The following is an 18,464-nucleotide window of genomic DNA, read 5'->3' as shown; positions in this document are numbered from 1 at the left end:
GCCAAACGATTAATTTTATAATAAATAATAATTTAATAATGTAATATCTGTATGATATGCTACTATATATTGTGTGTGTGTGTGTGTGTTAGTGGTGTCTGGTGAGCTGGAAACAGGGGAAGCCCAAACACTACCTTTAAATCTATCATTACTTTCAACCTGTTCCCCTTTATCTTACTTGATTAACAATAAGTGAGATGTGCTGGTGTTCTGTGTACCGGTGAGTAGCCTACCGGCCCACTTCGAGCACTGATTTAAGGCGCCGTAGTGTAGTAGGTGCCCTATTGTTTTGTTAGTTATTACTGAAACAACAATAACAACAGCAGCAATAATAACAGTTATTATTACTGTTGTTGTTGTTGTTATTTCACCCACTGGAGACAGTAGTACGAGTCCATTCCTGACCTATGTGGCTGGGCTCTGGATGTTCAGCACAGGCGGGCCAAGGGTCTCTAATCAGCACCTGGCCACCACTTCAGGCCATGCTGCATATAGCTGCCACACCCAGAACTCAGCTAAGGTGGATTTAGTGTACTTCTCAGGGGTCAACAGTGTGACAAGACTAGGAGGAATGTACCAAAGGTCTACTAGGACCTTTCCTGAATCCAGAGACTGTCCAAATGAACTTTGTAAGGAGTCCAAATACATTGCATGGGTGCTATAAGTGATTGAAAGAAAAAAAAAAACTTTTAGTTGGAATAGTTTGAGCATGCTTAAATATAGATATTTAATATTGATTAATGAAGTTCTTCTTCACAGGACTTGTGTGTTAATTCATTGCATCTGATGTTCATTATTGCTGCACAAAGATCTGTTTTCTCTACCCCTTTTATGCCCTCCTGTGGTGAGGGTTACCTATTACATTTTCCAGCTTTGCTGAATTCACCCATTTTTACCTGGTAGGCAGACTTGAAGCTGTCAGGCTCATCTCTTTTCTCTACACCGCATGATAACACAAACATGGCCTTTTTATCTGTGTTAATGCAGGCTAACCATTCTAGGATTAATGCTCTCCATATCAGAATCTGTGAAACCTGCACCAGATCTGTGACTGATCACATTTTTTCCCAGCTAATATGTTCAATATACTGTGTATACAAATCACATAAGGTACATTGCCTATAGTTTTCAGTTCTTTTAATGTGTATTACCTTATATTCCTTTAACTACTTGTACTTCTACTGGCTTCACTTTTGTTAAAAACTTGGCTCAACACACATAATATTATTATATACAAATGCTTTGAAAGCATGTGTATTTGAAATGTTCCGCTTCTCTTCATAACCTGTTTGAAATAAACAAACCATTCATGGCTCCTGTGTTGGAACTGGAATGAATACAGTGCCAGAGCCTGGGGGTTATATAGTGACAGTGTACATGGTGATCGGGAGATAGGACCATACAAATTCTCATTCTCTACTTTGAAATCTGTCAGTGAGGAAACAAGAAGAGAATGAATAACTTGAGTCTGATCGTTAAGTGTAACTCTTAAATGAGATTTCTGGGAAGCTGGCTCCAAGTGTGAGAGTATCAGTACTCTCTTCACTTGGCTAACTAGCCAACTGAAGCAAAATGTTTTATGACGGTGTAAGCTGTAATAAGGTTGAAGGTAAAGAGTGGGATTCCACTGGTGAGCGGGTTTAGCCCTGCCTTTTGAAAAGAACGTGTCCCTGCAGATGCCGCACAGTGAATAGGTGTATAGGACAAGTGAGATCAGGGACTTTTTCCGGCTTACTGTCAGGGGCTATTTAAGCTCAGAGTAAGCAGCTTGGCACTCTCAGTAATGTCACAGGGGCATGTATGCACCCTGTCACCTCAAAAGTGGATCTCAATTCCCAAAAAAGTGGGTTAATATAATGTGCTGCCTCGTAATCTTATCACTCATATAGCATAGCTAGTTAGCTTGAGTAGCAGTAAAGATTACTGAGCAATATTGTTTCCCGCCATGTAAATGGCATATCAGCTGATCTTAAGAGAAAAAAATGTTACCTGCACATTGAAGGCGATCACAAATGTTAGTGTATATTTGTTGTGTATAATAATTGTGTTGTGCATGGAAAATATACACTTGACATTTGAGAGCAACCTTAATGTGTGGGTAAGATTTTTCCACATTTCACATTCACTTCTGACAAATGTGGATGTGTATGTAAACCATCACTTCTGGGTATAGTTAATCTCAGCACCATGCTTTGTTTGTTATGATAAACTACATGCTATTATTACATGGACTGGTAACACCAACAAGCCCTGGAATTTTAATGACAAACCAAATGCTTTTTCCTTTATTTAATATGGGAAAGGGAATTCAACTATATATATGTAAGGTGTCTGAGGTCAGTGTTGGATCGTTTTCCATTTGGTGACAGCTGATTTTTACTTTTCTCATGATTTATTGCTTCTACCCAGAGCAATGTACACAGTTATGCATTTCTTATTAAGCAATACAGATGAAGTGGCTGCACTGCACCGGCAGAGTTCCTTTCAGGATGAGAATCCACACCCCCATGGCCAGACTACTGCCCCTCCTGACCTGGGGTGCCCTTCTGTCCACTGCCCCACCTCAGCCATCGCAAAGAGACACTGCACACCAAACCCAGATCTTATAATCAGGTTTGGTAGCATAATCATAATCTATTTGTTGCATCATAACATACATCTAATCTGTTATAAATGTGGATTTTTGCATTTCAGGGAAAACCACAGCTTTGACAGTTTTGTAACGGTTGCCATGGTGTCCTACAAGGTATGCTGGGGAAATCAGACAGGTTTGGACCCAGTTTGACAGGTCATTTTTACCCCATTACTTGGGGCCTGGTGCTTCACCAGTAGACATTTATACACAAACCAGCTTACATTCCTTATACATGCTTCTTAGAGGGGTTAAAATGCTGCAAGTAGGTACACCCTACTTGCCATGTGTGTGGGTCACACTCTTGCTAGGACAAATGAGTGGTGTGCCTGTTCTACAAAGGAAACAAAAGTTTCAGTCATTGTTTCTTCATAATAAAATCATTTGCTCATTTTTTCTTGACACTGCTTTCCTCCAATCCCCTAGCAGAGAACTTGCTGTACACAGATTTAAGTCATTGACTGATAGAAAGCTAAAGAGTTTATGTTCTAGCCATAACCAAACCAACGGATGGTTGGTTCTGCACAGATGCATCTCCAGCAGAAGACTCAGCCCAGATTTCCTCTGTGGTGACATATGATGACTGAATGAAGACCGGACACCAGGCACACAAGGACATCTTAGTGATGAGCCACTGCAATGGATTGTGGGCGGTGAATGCTGATGGACAGCTGATACTTTTATTTATACTTTCTCCTCCTTTCAAACAGTTTGGAGAAACCAGTGAGAGACACTGGCTGTGTTAAAGAGACCAATCATCACTCTTCACATTATGGACACCATACAAAAATATTCACAGAAATGGAACTAATCAGAAACAGTAATCATGATACAGTATCATGACTAATTCCAGCTTTCTCTTATTAGCCTAGAAGAAGGCACAATGGAAATCAGTCAGCTTAATAAAAATGTTAAAGTTTTTATTTGTCATTAGTTCATCTATCACAAAGCAGCAACTGGAGATTTGGCACTTTCTAACATTGTAAAGACTAATTCATCTCACTTATTCGCACATATTAAGAAACCGTATGTCACTATTGCTCCTCTGACAAAACTTCAGAAGGAATTTGAGACTTTTCAAAACAATGATATGGAATACATTAAAACAAATAAAAACAAAATCAAAGCATGATCAGTAGGTTTAATATGTGCATTTATGTATAAACTAACAGTGTGTGATTATCATTGCAAATACTTCACTTAAAATTAAAACAATTGCATGTCACAATAAATGGATTACAGACTGACATTAAGTTAAATGAATACATCAACAAAAAGCATAATTTCAAAATCTGAAATCTCAGATTTCTAGCATTCTAAAGGGAAAAAAGTAAATGACATGGAATTGGAGTTGTGCAAGACTAAGAACTGCATAAGACATCCATGTTTCATACAAAGCACAGCGGATACATTTCTTCAATAATTTTAATAAAGCTACTGAAAATGATTTCCCAATACTTATCAGACCTTCAGGCCTAAAGAAATGAATGTCCATCAATGAAAAGTGATGCAAGTACTGTTTTATGCTTGCAATGTTGTGCACAACAGTGGTAACTTGTACAAGGTTTACAGAGCACTTGGTGATTAGTGGAGGGGCTTGTTCTGAAATTCAAAGTCACACTCAGCTGCTTCCTAACTGTCCAGGGGCTGCATGTTTGCGACAGGACCACAAAAACCACCTGCTGGATGAACACCAATTCGCAGTCAAGGAATGTAAATAAAGCCTCTATCGTCATTTCCTAATATAGTGCGAAAATGAACCCAAAAGTACAGGAGCATAGTCCCACACAGTCCGGTCATGGTTAAGCCTGAGAGATGCAGTGTATGACAGTGTCTGGCCTGCTGTGTTGGTGTGCATGCGCAGGACATGCAGAGGTGTTGGGAGGAGCCAGAGAGGGAGCGAGAGAGATCTGGAGGGGGAGAACACCCACTCTCCCTCGGCAGCTGCCCCTCCACAGTCCTCCGCCGACACCTCGCTGATCTTGGCTTATGGAAATGTTGCGCTCCACAAGAGATTCTAAGGCAATGTCACATTACAGGTCAAAATGCACATCTATACATTGTGCGGTTGTCTCGGGGGCCGAAGAGGGTGCTCTATAGCACTGTTGCCTGCACCACGATGGCCGGATCCTCAATGTCCGCTTTGCTCTGAACCATCCGCAGCTCCAGCTGGGCTGGGCTAGGCTTTTGTCCAGGCCCAGCCATCTCTGAGAGGAAGAGGGGGGGGGAGACATACTGAAGATTGGCATACACAAATACATACAGCACCAGTCAAATGTTTGGACACACCTGATTAAGATAACGGGAACATGCATTCAAAGACGCTTTGATCTAAAGACTTATGCTTAAATGTTTGATATTTTTTTCTTTGACAAATATAAATAGTGAAGTTAATGTCGATGTATGAATTTCTTTCAAAAAAATTAATTTTAAAAAATATTTTTTGGCTACTTTGAAGAATAAAAAATATAAGATAGTTTTGATTTGTTTAATACTTTCTTGATTACTGCATAATTCCATTTGTGTTATTTCACAATTTAATGTCTTTACTAGTATTCTAAAATGAGGAAAATTGTAAAAAAATAAAGAAAAAAAAAAACCTTCTATGAGTAGGTGTGTCAAAACATTTGAGTGGTACTAGCTTCTGCTTGTCTTTTGCATCACCAAAAGACAAAGCTCTCACAGTTTGTCCGAACACATCTGACGCATGTCTCACAGATGTCACATGGCCTCTTACCATTGGCATAGGATATAGTCCTCTTAATAACATGGTGCATGACAGAGACCGTCTTCTCACAGGCAGTCTGATACAGGGAGAGAGAGAGAAAAGGTTCATCTTCATAAATAACTCAATGGCAAACAGTCACACCCAAAGCCTTGAGTACAACAATTATTTTAAATTATGGCCCACCTACGCTTTGTCCATTTTCAGCTCTATTCTAGGGGCTGCTGGTTAATTTCTGACTGTCTCATGCCTTTAGAGTTTGCCTGGGACATGATGGAGCAGTAACTGACCTTAAAGGTTGTGTATTATGTGTGTGTGTATGTGTGTGTGTGTGTTTGGTAGGGTGGGTGTTAGTAACTGACCTTGAGGTCATTGGGGTGGTGATGAGTCCAGGCCAGCAACATAGCAGCAAAGAGATCACCAGTCCCAACAAACACAGCATCCACTTTTGGGATCTCCATCCGGATTCTCTGGGTTGACTTGGTGCCGTCCGCCTTCACTGGAGAAGAACACACAACACAATCACCACAGAGCCAGTGCAGAGTCACAACAGACCCGGACTAGCCCTGTACAAGGAAATACTCCTCTCACAATAATACATCATATGCATGCGCAAGTCCTGGAGTATATTTTCTCACATCTCACCTGTTCTCTGGCTCCCCATGGCTACAAGGTAATTATCACCCAGCCGAGAGGGCAGATCAGAGCTGGTGATGACCACCGTGTCAGGACCCATGTTGTGGAGGAGATCCATCACCTTGTGGGAACGGGGAGATAGAGATGAAAGTTGGTCCTAATACAGGGAGCTAAACTTCTGACCAGATGTATCTGGGGTTCAAATTCATGGTGGTACGCAGCTTTTTTGTCTTTAATAACATGAGCAACAGAATTTGCTCATTTAAGAAATTCCTATAAAAATATGACAATGAAACAGCCTGTGTTATTCCAGTTATCATGTGGAACTCCTTATCCTGAGCTGTTTCAGCAGGAATGTACCACTTCTTCATGTACTCTGTACTGCAGTGTGGATGCACCACAGTCTCACCTCTACGGCATCTTTCTCCGTACCAATGTTCTTCCCAGTGAGCAGCCTGCAACGTGCGCGCACACACACACAAACACACACACATACACACACAAACATCATGTTACACACTGCACACAGACACATTGAAAGGTTACAATCTGAAACCACAGCAACAACACACATCAGCACACACCCCCTCAGACTAAAGAGGCTTTCATGAACTTCAGCTGAGATTTTGTGTTGTGGGAGGCAAGGAGCAGTGGTAGTTACCCATACTCACAAATTATTAAATGCTTTAACACACACCATTCACTATGAGTGCCACATTACCCTTGCATCGTCACCCAACAGTATAATCCTGCTACTCACTCTGCCTCGAACTGGTTGGGTGTGATGATCTCAGCCACCGGGACCACCTTGTTCTTGTACACGGGAAGGAGGTTCTCAGGAACATACTGCAGACATGAGGCAGCCAACAGTTAGTCCCTCCATGCTATAAAATGTAAGCCTTCGAAAAACACATACATCAAACATGCACACCACCAACAATTACTTACATATACATCCCTCATACATACATGATACATTCACTCTTAATACAAACTCAATTACTCCTCAATTACATATTACTTCATTAACTCCTCCTAAAATCTTCCCTTTCCCCTCCTACCCAGGAGGCAGTACACACCTTCTCTCTCAGTTGCTATGCACATGAATCACTCCATATAACCAGCAAGTACTCCCGGTGTTCCTGAAGATATAATGTATCACATCTCATCTTGTTTCCTACCCTCTCCACCACAGAGAGAGGAGGAGAGAGAATGTGTGAGAAGCAGGGTGAGGGGGTGGAAGGCTTAAGAGGAAATTGCCAGGATGTTGCAGTATTCTGTCACCCTGAGGCGCCACATGGGTCTGTAAGGAGCTATTGCTGCAGGGAGACATCTACCTCATGATGGCTGTGAGATACACAGTGTAGCATAGCGGTTAAGGAGCAGGTTTCTCATCTTCGATGCTTCTGTGTTTTCAGTCTCTGATACACAAATGCTAAGCACTTCTACATCCTTACAGCACTCTACACTCACAACCTACACACTCTCAGACACCACACAACATCACAACATGGGGCAGCAGAGGGCTGTAGGGGCAGAGTGTGGCTGCTGAACCACTGAAGAAGGCGCAATAGAAAAGCACTGCTCAGGTTTGAACAGATAAAGTGTACATGTGAAAGACTGAGAGATGGCGAGCAAAAGGAAGTGGGTTAGAGGGACATTTGGGATGGCTGGAGACTGGAAGACCATCACAGGGAGTGAAGGAGGGAGGGAGGCAAATACACGCAAATAAACACTTACCATAGAGCCATGGTCTCCCAGCACCGGATCACATACTGTGGGAACAAAGGCCAAGACACTTACACTCTGAAGTAAGGCCATCACATACATACATCTAATCTTTTTGAGGGTTAGGGATCAGGGTCTAAACGGACAGACCATCAAGTACATATGAAGACAGGAATACTTAAAATGAGACGAAAATCTGATACGCTCACTGACCCACACATACAAGCACACACATCACCATCAACCACTGGTAGCTGATGATAAGCCCTTTAAAATCACATCTGAGTAAAGACTCTCAAGAATTTCGATTAAGAGGGTGAATTAATCTTAATTAGGCTCCACAAACAGAGCAGAGTGGAATGCCCATTTAAAAACCCATAACGTCAATAGCGGAGGCAAAGTGCCACATTCATAACTCTATGCTCTGGAACCCATTTTCACGCTCAGCTGCCTGGACTTTCAATATCCTGCTTGCAGCTATGGAAGCATGGCAATGGCCCAGCTTATCAAGGGGGGGCTGAGTGTGGATGCGTACAGCATGCTGAGTGAAAGGACACCACATTATAATGAGGGCAGGATGGGGCGCTCTCCATGCTGCTTTCTGCACAGCCACCCAGGAAATCCCAGCATGCCCTCCGGGGCTCCCAGCTGACATGCTCGCATCAGAGGCCGAGGAGGAGAGGGAGACGGGGAGGGTAAGGCGGATAACAGAGAGACAAACTGCCCACTGTTGTCAATGGACAGTAAGCTATGATTCAGACTAAATTAAATCAGGGACCAAACTTCCAAAAAAGGACCTCCTCTCATTGAAAGTATCATTCCAAAAATTCTCTTCTTTATGAACATCGCTCCAGGTATTGTCAAAGGCCAGTACAGGGGATGCCAGACATTGGAACTGTGAAAGAATGATCTTATCGCTCCAGCAGCTTAAAACTAAGTATTTAAAATGAAATCAAATTAGTGGTAGTCACAGAGCTTTCAAATTCACGCCCTCTCATAAATCACCTCAAACATACCATTTTAAATGGGCATTCGTCTGTAAGATATGATAATGTCTGTGAAAACTCAAGAATATTTGAAAGGAAAAGACTGGGCACCACAAAACAAATATCAAATATACTAGATAAACATATCTTGAAGATGTAATGCAATGGACGCACCATACACAAGGTTAGGATTTGCCCTCTTAAGCTCTTGCACGATATCCACCACCATCTCCAGGAAGGACATGTCTCTGGTGTACCCTGTGGGAAGAGGAGGATTATGGGCAAAATGAATCCTATCCACAAGTCTGCTGTCATGTTTCAAAGAGAGGAAATGGCTCCATTCATAGGAATGAACATCAGGGTTCAGGCTGGTGATCTGCGGTGACAGATGCTTGGAGGCATGCCACTTGACTCAGAGTGCTCATTATCTGCACTAACAGAGGACAATGGCACCAACTCTCATGAAATCACCCAACTGTGAGAAAATGATGAAAACCTGGGTTGCTGTAGTGTACCTTCACCTGTAGCCTCATGCCCCAGATTCTCAATTAAATTAGATTAGAACTTTCAAAGGACAGGGGGTCGGAAAAATCTTTTTCCTTTCTTGCTGCCTGCATGCTCAGAACCATGGGATATCTACCCACAAGGGGGCAGCTGTGACTCTACAGGTTTAAGAGTGTGTGTGTATGTGTGTGTGTGCGTGTGTGTGTGTGCATGCGCGTGTGCGAATGTATGATAGATGAGTGCTGGAGGATTCAGGGACAACTCAAATAGGACTGAACGTCACAATGCTGTACAGGTGCCCCTGCTTCAACGTGGAGTTCAAACAGACCTAGCCCTGCTCTCTTTTGACTGTAGAGGAACCACACTGCAGCTGATACTGGTCCACTGCCTCTCATTCCCCCTAACTCATAATTGTACTTTGTATAATGACAATAAAGGCTTTCTGTTCTATTCTATTCTATTCTATTCTATAATTAACCAATCACTTTCCCTTTTCCTGATTATACTGTCAAGTATGGGTAGTCATGCTACTAAATATCTGTATTCAAATCAAGCTAACAGTAAGAACAAGCCACTTAGTCTATACAGATCCATGTGCCTCTTTTTAATAAGCATAATATTAACTAATACAATTCATATTATAATATAAATCAGTTAATTTCTTAAAGAGGTTCACTGTAACAAAACAGACATGCGGAAACAGACAGAACAGAAACAAAACACTCAGAGCCTCACCTGTTAGCACGTAGTTGTAGTGGTTCACATTGTTGAGCTTGATCCCTTCATACAGAACATGCAGCTCATCTGCAGTCAGCACCTGGCCTTTCCAATGGGCGTAGCCTGAACAAGAGACAGGAGAGGCGACGGGTCTCAGGCCAGCAACTGCACACAGCACGGCCTATCGTGATGATCAAAAAATAACAGCAAATGCATGCAGGATCGGGGCAGCACTTGCACATAAGCTCTTTGATCATATACAAGTGCAACTTCAAAGCATGTAAACTGCCTACTTCCCCTTGGCTATACGGGATAAAACAGTGCAGGATATATACAGTATAAAAGAAAACTACAACCAGGGCAGTAATCAGGGCAAAAATCAAGGTTATGGGGGGCAAGAAGAAAAGCTGCTTTTAGTGTACAAAAGACCAGTAATTTTTTTCCCTAAGTAGATATAATTTCACAAGATGGACCTCTAAAAGCACCATGTGGTTTGGTGGGAAAGAATCTTGACCTGTGACCACGGGGTTGTGAAGAGTTATCCCAGGTACGTCACTGCTGTTGAACCCTTGACCCAAGTTGCCTTACTGAAGCCCCAGTTAAATTCCAAACTGGACAAAAAAAGTTAAAATTTAGCTGATGATGTTTTAAAAAAAACCTAGACCATGGGCATCTGCTTAGCAAATAAATAATAAGGTTAACAAATACAAGTATATCCATACAAATCAAACCGTATCCTTTCAGAAATCTATAACCAAATCTCCTGCTGTAATGACTGTGCAGTGCCAAGGCTGAGATAGATTACTCTATGAGCAGCCTGTGTAATCCGGGAATCCCCTTCTCACATGCATTTTTCATGCAGACAGCTGGAGCGTCACTGGAGCTCCTCAGGTAAAGGACACAGCTGTAGGATCCACCGACACTTCCACATGGAACCTAACCCTGTGGCCCTCCTGACTATAGCATTAGGTTCAGAGTGACCCGTCTTGATTCTATGCCATTCTGCAGCTCATCTAAAAATAACAATGGGCAAATCCAGAGGACCCCACAGCACACAGCAGGTTGTGTGAGGCACCCGCACCACTATTCTATTACCAGCCACTGCCGGTGCTGTGGGAAGGCTGATGTCACATTACAGGTGTCACCCAGGTGGTCATGCGATATGGTGTCTGTTGCTTGGTAACATGAACGCAGGAGGCCTGAGGGCCGTGTGCTGTGACATGTCAGCCCTCTCCTGAATGGGAGTGTGTGTACGCTTTGAGGGGCGCCTCAGCCGCTCTGTGTGCGAGAATCAGAAAAAGGGCAACCTCTGCAATAAACGCTTCCCCTGACGATATTACTTTCTGCTGCCGCAACTCTGTAATGACTCCTTTCCAGGTCCCTCACCCGTTTACAAACTCACACAGAGAACACGAGAGAATGAGAGAGAGAAAGAGAAGGAGAGAGTGAGAAAAAGCTCCGTTCCCCACAGGGTACACAACTGCTTGTGTGTTGTGAAGTACTTTTACCCAACAGGCTTTGCTGCCTCTCTCTGGCCCTCAAAGTAACATGGAAAAGACAGACAAATGCAAGATTTTGATTTTTAAGTATAATGGAGTAAGCTATAAGAAAGACACGCTAAACCATTGTAGCAGACACAAATTTGTCTATGGTTCGACCTAGCATAAAGTAAAAAAAAAAAAAACAAGAGTCTGCATTTGACAGTAATCATATTATGCTTAAATGTTCACAGCACGTCAGGGTGGTTGTCAGAGACAGATGCTTACCACTGTTCTAAAAAAAAAAATGAAGTTCTTGAGGAGCACTTAAGATTGAACACTAAGGATGCTGTAGTGAGGGGAGTGCAACACACAAGTGATTACAAAAATATGGTGAAAAGGAGAAAAAGCATGAACACACACATGTGCACACTCAAACCCACTCAAAGTGAATTGCCATTTAAATGCTTTAAAGCCCCTCTTTCCTAGGTGCTTATTTTCTCACAGAACAACAGCTAAACAGCAAGGTGACCTTGTTTTCTTCACGCTCTCTGTCACTGTGAGAGAACAGGGCTCCCTCCAGACCTCTCAGTCCCCTCACACCAGTGCAAAGGACAGAATGAGCGTCACTGACCCATCCATGCTATATTTGCAAGCCACATAGCCTCTGTACAAATTACACAGACGCAATACCATATCAATGGTGAATTACATACTTAAAATGTGACCCATAAGAGGCAGACAGTGTCTTCATTTAGTATTTTATGGTTTCATTGTTAAATATTTGTCAGTATTTTGTGTTTAGCAAAAAAAAAAAAAAAAAGTTAATTATGCTACATGGCAGACTAAATAGCACATCACAGACTGAAATAAAAAGTTAATGCAGATTGAGTAGGATGCCTCCATCATTGAGAAACCACAGATAAGGAGCCTGAAATGATGTGATGAATGATGGCAATTGATTTGCCACTGTATAATTAGTGGGTACATTCTCAGTGGGAACAGGTGGACTTGACACATACTTGAAGAGAATTATAGCCGGGCTTTGAGTACATCTAAGTGCATGGCGGTGTGAAACGGTCAGCTCCATTGTTCTGGTAAAATTGCACAGCACAGGAATGTGGACCGGCTGTGAGGTCTCAGCGTTCTCTGCGGTGGAATGTCTGGGCTGCAGAGTTCCAATAGGATTAAGCTCCCTGCTGGTAATACTGTAAATGTGTGAAGTTCTGCCCATCGCCAGCAGGGGGCAAGGAGGGGAAAGGCAGTAAAACCCTCAAAGGATTGATCCCTTTGCCCTTCAGACTTTAAAACCAGAGCCGAGCTAACTCTGAAAGATCAATACACGACAAGCAGCTTTGTGGCGTAAATGTAACACTGCCACCACCAACAGAAAGAAACCAAGCGGCTCTCACACGCCCAAAGACTCAGCCCGTTCAAAAAAGGGGGAGGAACAAGATTATTATGGTCTAAAATTAATACTTTTTAATTAACTTCATACAGAGCAATAAGAGAACCAGTATACTGTGGCTTGTAAATAAAGGTCACTGGAATGTGTTTTCGTCGCTCAAAAGGACATATGTCAAAAAAAATACAGAAATGATTAAAAGAATGTAGCAGTGTTGCCAGTGTTTACATAGAAAAGGAAATTTTCAACAGCTGTGGAATCTGAAACCCTCAGCTCTATTCATCTTTCATTTCTTATTTCTTCATTTCCTCAGCCCTCTTGCTCTCTCTCGCCCCCTCCTTTTCTCCTGTACTGTCTTTCCCTTGTGCTTCTCCACAGGCAAAGAACTTATTAACAGCAGGCTCAGGGGTAAACAAGGCCATACGTCCAGTGCGCTTTGGGAATGTTAGGTGAAGTCTGTGAGCTTTGGGTGGGTATGGCAACCACAGAGACAGCGGTGGTGGTTACATAAAAAGGGCCACTTAAGTGAGAGGGTGAGTTTCCTGGGAAATGGGAATGGGGGCAAAGGTCCCAGGGGAGGGGGGTCCTGGCCTCTAAACAGACCCTGACAAGTGAGACAGCCTGTGGCTTGGAGGAATGAGGCAGAAGAGGACAGAGCACCATTGTGCTGCTAAATGAAACACTGCCCATTTCCCTGCAGTGAGGGGAATGGGAACGGGCACAGCAGCAATGGGAGTGAATAGGTGGACTGGGCTTACTGGGAGCTGACAAACAACCCACTGTGCTGAGGGAACAAATCAGGGCCCAATCCCACAGTTTACCACAGAACCTGCCAAGAAGGGGCTGGATGGGGGGCTGGGGGTGTGATTGAGTGTCGAGCCATTGAAAAAGCTGGGACTGGGGGAGAACTGGGCCTGCGGAGAGTACTGGAAGCACAGGAGGTCTCTACAGCTCATACAGGTGACTGAGTTGGTGGACAGGGCAAGCAGGCTGCCGTGCCTCGCCTCACTCCCTCCGGTCCGCATCCCTCAGGCCCTCTTCAGCATCTCCTCGTTCCACACCATTAACCACCTGCTCATCTGCAGCCCAGCCAGTGGCACAGACACAGCTGTGTGCGTGGTGCTCCTAACAAGCACCAGCACAGCACTGTGCAACATCACCTACACTACAGTCACAACATACACAGTACATCGCCGTACAACTATGCACACTGTATGTGCTATAGTCATTCTGACCACACATTTGTTAAATTATTTTTCACAGATCTAAGCACAAATCAATGTGGATACATACCTGTACACAAGAATCGTGCAGTAGTTCCATGTAACACAGATGCAGTGTAATGCAAGTTGTGCTTCACACACTGTACATACTGATGTATGTGTAAAACAGTTCTGTATCTAGCCGTCTACACAATTGTTCATCCTCACCTTAACAGGCAATACACAGAAATGCCTAGTCCTACTGTGAACACAAGTGTGGTGTTGGGAACATATGTATGTGTAGGAGGCACATATCCTTTGGATGAGCTCACGCAACAAAGAGTGAGGGGGTTACCTGCTGTCCTGGCACAATTTGCTGTCTGGATCTTTCAATCTGGCCATTTACAGTAAATATAGAGGGAACATGACTGTCAGACATCATCCCAATGGGTGCTATATGTCAGCAATGGTTGAGATGACTCACCTTCCTTCTAAATGTAAAGCTTTCTAAGATCCACATAAGGCACTACATACATGCTTGTTATTATTTCCACCACCTTCAGACTGAGGGACCAAAACCTTTCAAGCCATTACCTTCACAAGGGTCTAGAGGGGCATAAATACAGCAAACACGGTCATGAATTTAGAGGTCGAGTCATGTCAGTACTCCCAACATACCTATCTGAGGGTATACAGATTAACTAGGAGCTACTAGGGTTCTCTAGCATAAGCAAATGTAGTAGGACAGCAGGTAATACCTTCACCAAACATTAACCTCAGTCAGTTCCTATCTTTCCTTCCAGAGGCCCTATAAACCCACCTCTATCTCCCTCATACTGTATATTGTCTGAATCTGTCAATCATTTGATGTATGTTATATTATTGATTAAACCAATGATCACCAATCATATTGTTCCAAACTCTCCTGTTGAGATAAAATCTAATTTTCACAGCAGACCTTAAAGTGCTATTGTGTCCTACACATATCAGTACATTCACAACACATTCAGTACATTCCAGCTCATACCAGATAACACCAGTACAGGCCACTTCACACAGTTCTCACAACTATATGAAAATATGGAGGTATGTCCACATGATCAATCAATTCTGGCGCAATAAAAACAATGATGATACAATGGGAAAATTGTATTTAGGGTTTTGTAATATCCTCTCTGAAATATTATTTGTAACAGCTTCAAAAGAATATGCAAAGGTCTTCAACAGCTATGGGAAGAATATACTTCTTTCACCTACCAATTCAAAACAGCTCCAGAGACACCAAATATCCTGGTATGTGTGTAACCTTTGACCACTGTTATTTGAAGTTGAGAAATACTACTGAACTGTGCAGTTTCATAAGCCTGAGTTATGAGAGCACCTGGCAGACATCTGGAGAGAAACTGTCTTTGACCTGCCTACCCGTATGATTGGAGAATTGCACCGAGTTGATGGAGTCCACCTCAAACCCCAACACCTGTGTGGAAAAAAGACAGTCAGTCAGACAGACAGGGAGTGAGTGAAGTGGATGCGAGCCAGAGAATCAGGGAATTAAACAGAGTAAGTCACAGACAGCAACAAAGTGTTGAATGCTGAGGGCAGAGACTGTAACAATGATTCACTGATCCTCCTCTAGCAAGAACCTCACTGAGTGTCACCCAAACATCAAGGTGCATTTCTGTACCACTGCAACAAATCTTTCAGTTCAGGTCAGTGAGGTATGTCCTATATTACCCATCTTGCCTAAAGCCACGCACAGGCATATAAACCCTAGTGCATGCACATGCAGACACTGTCACAGGCACTACAGTATGGTCAGTGAGGTCAAAGGAATTAAGCACGACTGTTATCATCAAGATCATTATTACCCCCATGAAATGAAGCTAATAATAAATTTAATTTTTTTAATCCTAATCCATTTGACAAAAATAAGCTTTTATAGAAATGCCTCGGGGTGATACTGTTTATGAAATTCTAGAGTCATGAGCGCGACACAGCTTGCTCTGAACGTAGTCAAAATTGAAGTAGTCTGCAGAGGGCTAACGATACTAGACTATGTAGTGCCTAGCCTTTTGTTGCGTATATCGGCTATTGGGTCTATCAGCAAAAAATACGTCCATTCACTTGTGTCAGTATTTCACAGCTACACTAGCTCCTTCATCCAAGATGTAGGACTATATTATTTTATACACCCTGTACAACTTGTGACGTAAATTCTAGCAAATAACGAATATTTCAGGCTAGCTACACAGCCGGCCACGCATCATTCCGGGAAGACTGCCCCGGACTATACAGTATTCACTTCCACCCTTTCCCCGTGCTAACACGATAATGACAGCGCCGGATATGTGCGTCTATTTCGCCCACACATCAACTACAGCGTGCTTGAACACAATTAGGGGTAGCAACTTGTCATCAGGAATTTAGCTAGCCGACAGGTATGTGCAAATAACCTTTGCACCTAGCTGACAAGAAAAAGTTATTTTCTCTTTCAAATATTCTCGTGTAAGCTGGTCATTACGTCTTGATAGTAATGACCTTAATGATAATGTTTACATCCGAAATAAACTTAAAAATTCCAAACAATATCCCAAAGTAACTTTTTAAGCAGTTGGCCAGCTGGTTATTTAGCATGTAGTTCATCTCAGTTCGTACAATCGAGAATCTTAAGCATATACATATCTAGCAAGATATCTTATAAAAAGTACCCCCCACACGCATACTTGAGACGAGTTTACGTATGCAGACTTCTAGCTACCAATGTATAAACTAAGAAACCACACTGTCAGTGACGAAATCACCGATTTTCATTCATACATTAAATGGCATAATCGTAGTGATAATGCATGAATGTGCAAAGCCATCAGACACACGAGAAGATATTTTACCATGTGACCTTTAGCTTGCCAGCAGTTCCTTACCAACACTCTTAGCTAGCTAACGTTTCATGTTTGAAATGAACATGCTACTTCCCGCTCCGGCAAATCATGTAAATATTGTATCTAACCAGCTGACACACAATCTCTAGCTATCAAGCTGGAAGTTAGCTTGCAAAACTAGGCAGAAAAATTGTGTTACTTACCTGCAAAGGGAACGATGCCGATTTATTCCCAACGTATCCCCTGACAACATGACTCTGAATTGAAAGCACTCTGCAATCCATTTCGTGCATAGCAAGTTCTACAGTTTTTATCAAGTGTAAGTTAAAAAGCTAGCTTCGCGGGTGTACCGTTGGCTACAAGTAACTAACTAGCTGCACCGTGATCAGAAAACCTGAGTTTTACAATCTGGACATTCACAAGCGATGATGAAAAGAGAAACGACAGACAGGACTGAAGGACACCCAACACTGACCATACATACAGGAGACTGACTGAAATTCTCCAGGCAATTAATACAGACACCTAAGTGCTCTTACATCACAAGGATAATAATTGACCGGTTCGGACGTAACGGCAATGCTACATCATTATTCTCAGAAACTTTGTTTTCATCCTGTAATTTAAAGAAGAATTAAGACTTATTGCAGGGATTACTTAATTTATGTGAGTAGGAAGCAGGTTGTCAGTCCCCGGAGCACCACTTTACAGTTATGTGGTGATCTAACTTGTGGGCGCGAAGAAAACAGGCAGACTGGTGCAAAACGAATTCTCTTGCATAGCCTCTCTTGTCTTGTAACTTTTACTACTGCCAGTCTATTTATCTGCCCAGCTTTATGCTTTAATATGCATACAAAAATACAGAATATGGTAGAAACCAGTAACACTTCTTAAATATGAAGCAACCACAAAGTTACAAGTTTGTCGATAAATCAGCGCAGTGCGGAAGTGGGGTCCTTCCTTGGTCTTGTCGCGTTGTGAAAAACCTCTATCTACTAGCAGTGGCTGGCTCGTTTGACAGGGACGTTCGAGGTATTCCTAGCGATGGGAGATGTTTGGCGTAAGCGTTATCTGCCAGCACGTGTTTGATCAAGTCCGCGCAACACGTGCCAGAAATCTTAAGTTTATTATCTGTATCAAGCTATAAAATAAACTTTTTTTTTCTTTTTTATCCGAATATGATGTATGTGCGGGTTAATGATGATGAGGATCCACGATGGTGATACTGATAATCAAAAGCATTGACAAATTTAATTTATTTTGGATAGCTGAGCTTCATCCGAGGTATCTCACCACGCTGACAATTGTACGTCTCATTCTGTAACTCACTGACTCAACTGATTTCAGATGAAGGAAGTGATTATTTGTAATCTGCACAAAAAAAAAAGAAAGACAGAAAGTAAAAACGGTTCACTGGCATAAACAGGAATAGGCAGATATAAGACCTCATGATACGAAAAGATTGACATTGCATTCAGACTCTTGGTCCTATGTCATAGCTGACTGTCTGCACGTCAGACTCTCCTTGTCAGAGACCATGAGATCACATGCACAGGAAGCAGCCTATTTATC

At 42.5% G+C, this 18,464-nt stretch overlaps 1 protein-coding gene across 1 annotated transcript; it reads right to left on the bottom strand.

Annotated features, from left to right (window-relative positions):
- Positions 1–3,834: 3,834 nt before the first annotated feature.
- LOC118785941 (pyridoxal kinase-like) lies at positions 3,835–17,374 on the bottom strand. The gene is made up of 11 exons (XM_036540895.1): positions 17,096–17,374; positions 15,436–15,490; positions 9,947–10,051; positions 8,882–8,965; positions 7,734–7,768; positions 6,754–6,839; positions 6,403–6,448; positions 6,003–6,114; positions 5,720–5,856; positions 5,370–5,436; positions 3,835–4,839 (listed from the first exon to the last, which is right to left on the bottom strand). The coding sequence occupies exons 1-11, from the start codon at positions 17,183–17,185 to the stop codon at positions 4,727–4,729; spliced, it is 930 nt and encodes a 309-aa protein (XP_036396788.1). The 5' UTR covers positions 17,186–17,374; the 3' UTR covers positions 3,835–4,726.
- Between the last annotated feature and the right edge of the window lie 1,090 nt (positions 17,375–18,464).

This window comes from Megalops cyprinoides, chromosome 11 (assembly GCF_013368585.1).
Source record: "Megalops cyprinoides isolate fMegCyp1 chromosome 11, fMegCyp1.pri, whole genome shotgun sequence".
Classification (NCBI taxonomy): domain Eukaryota; kingdom Metazoa; phylum Chordata; class Actinopteri; order Elopiformes; family Megalopidae; genus Megalops; species Megalops cyprinoides.
Note: the sequence above shows the minus strand (reverse complement) of the source record. Positions and strands in the feature narration are given on the sequence as shown.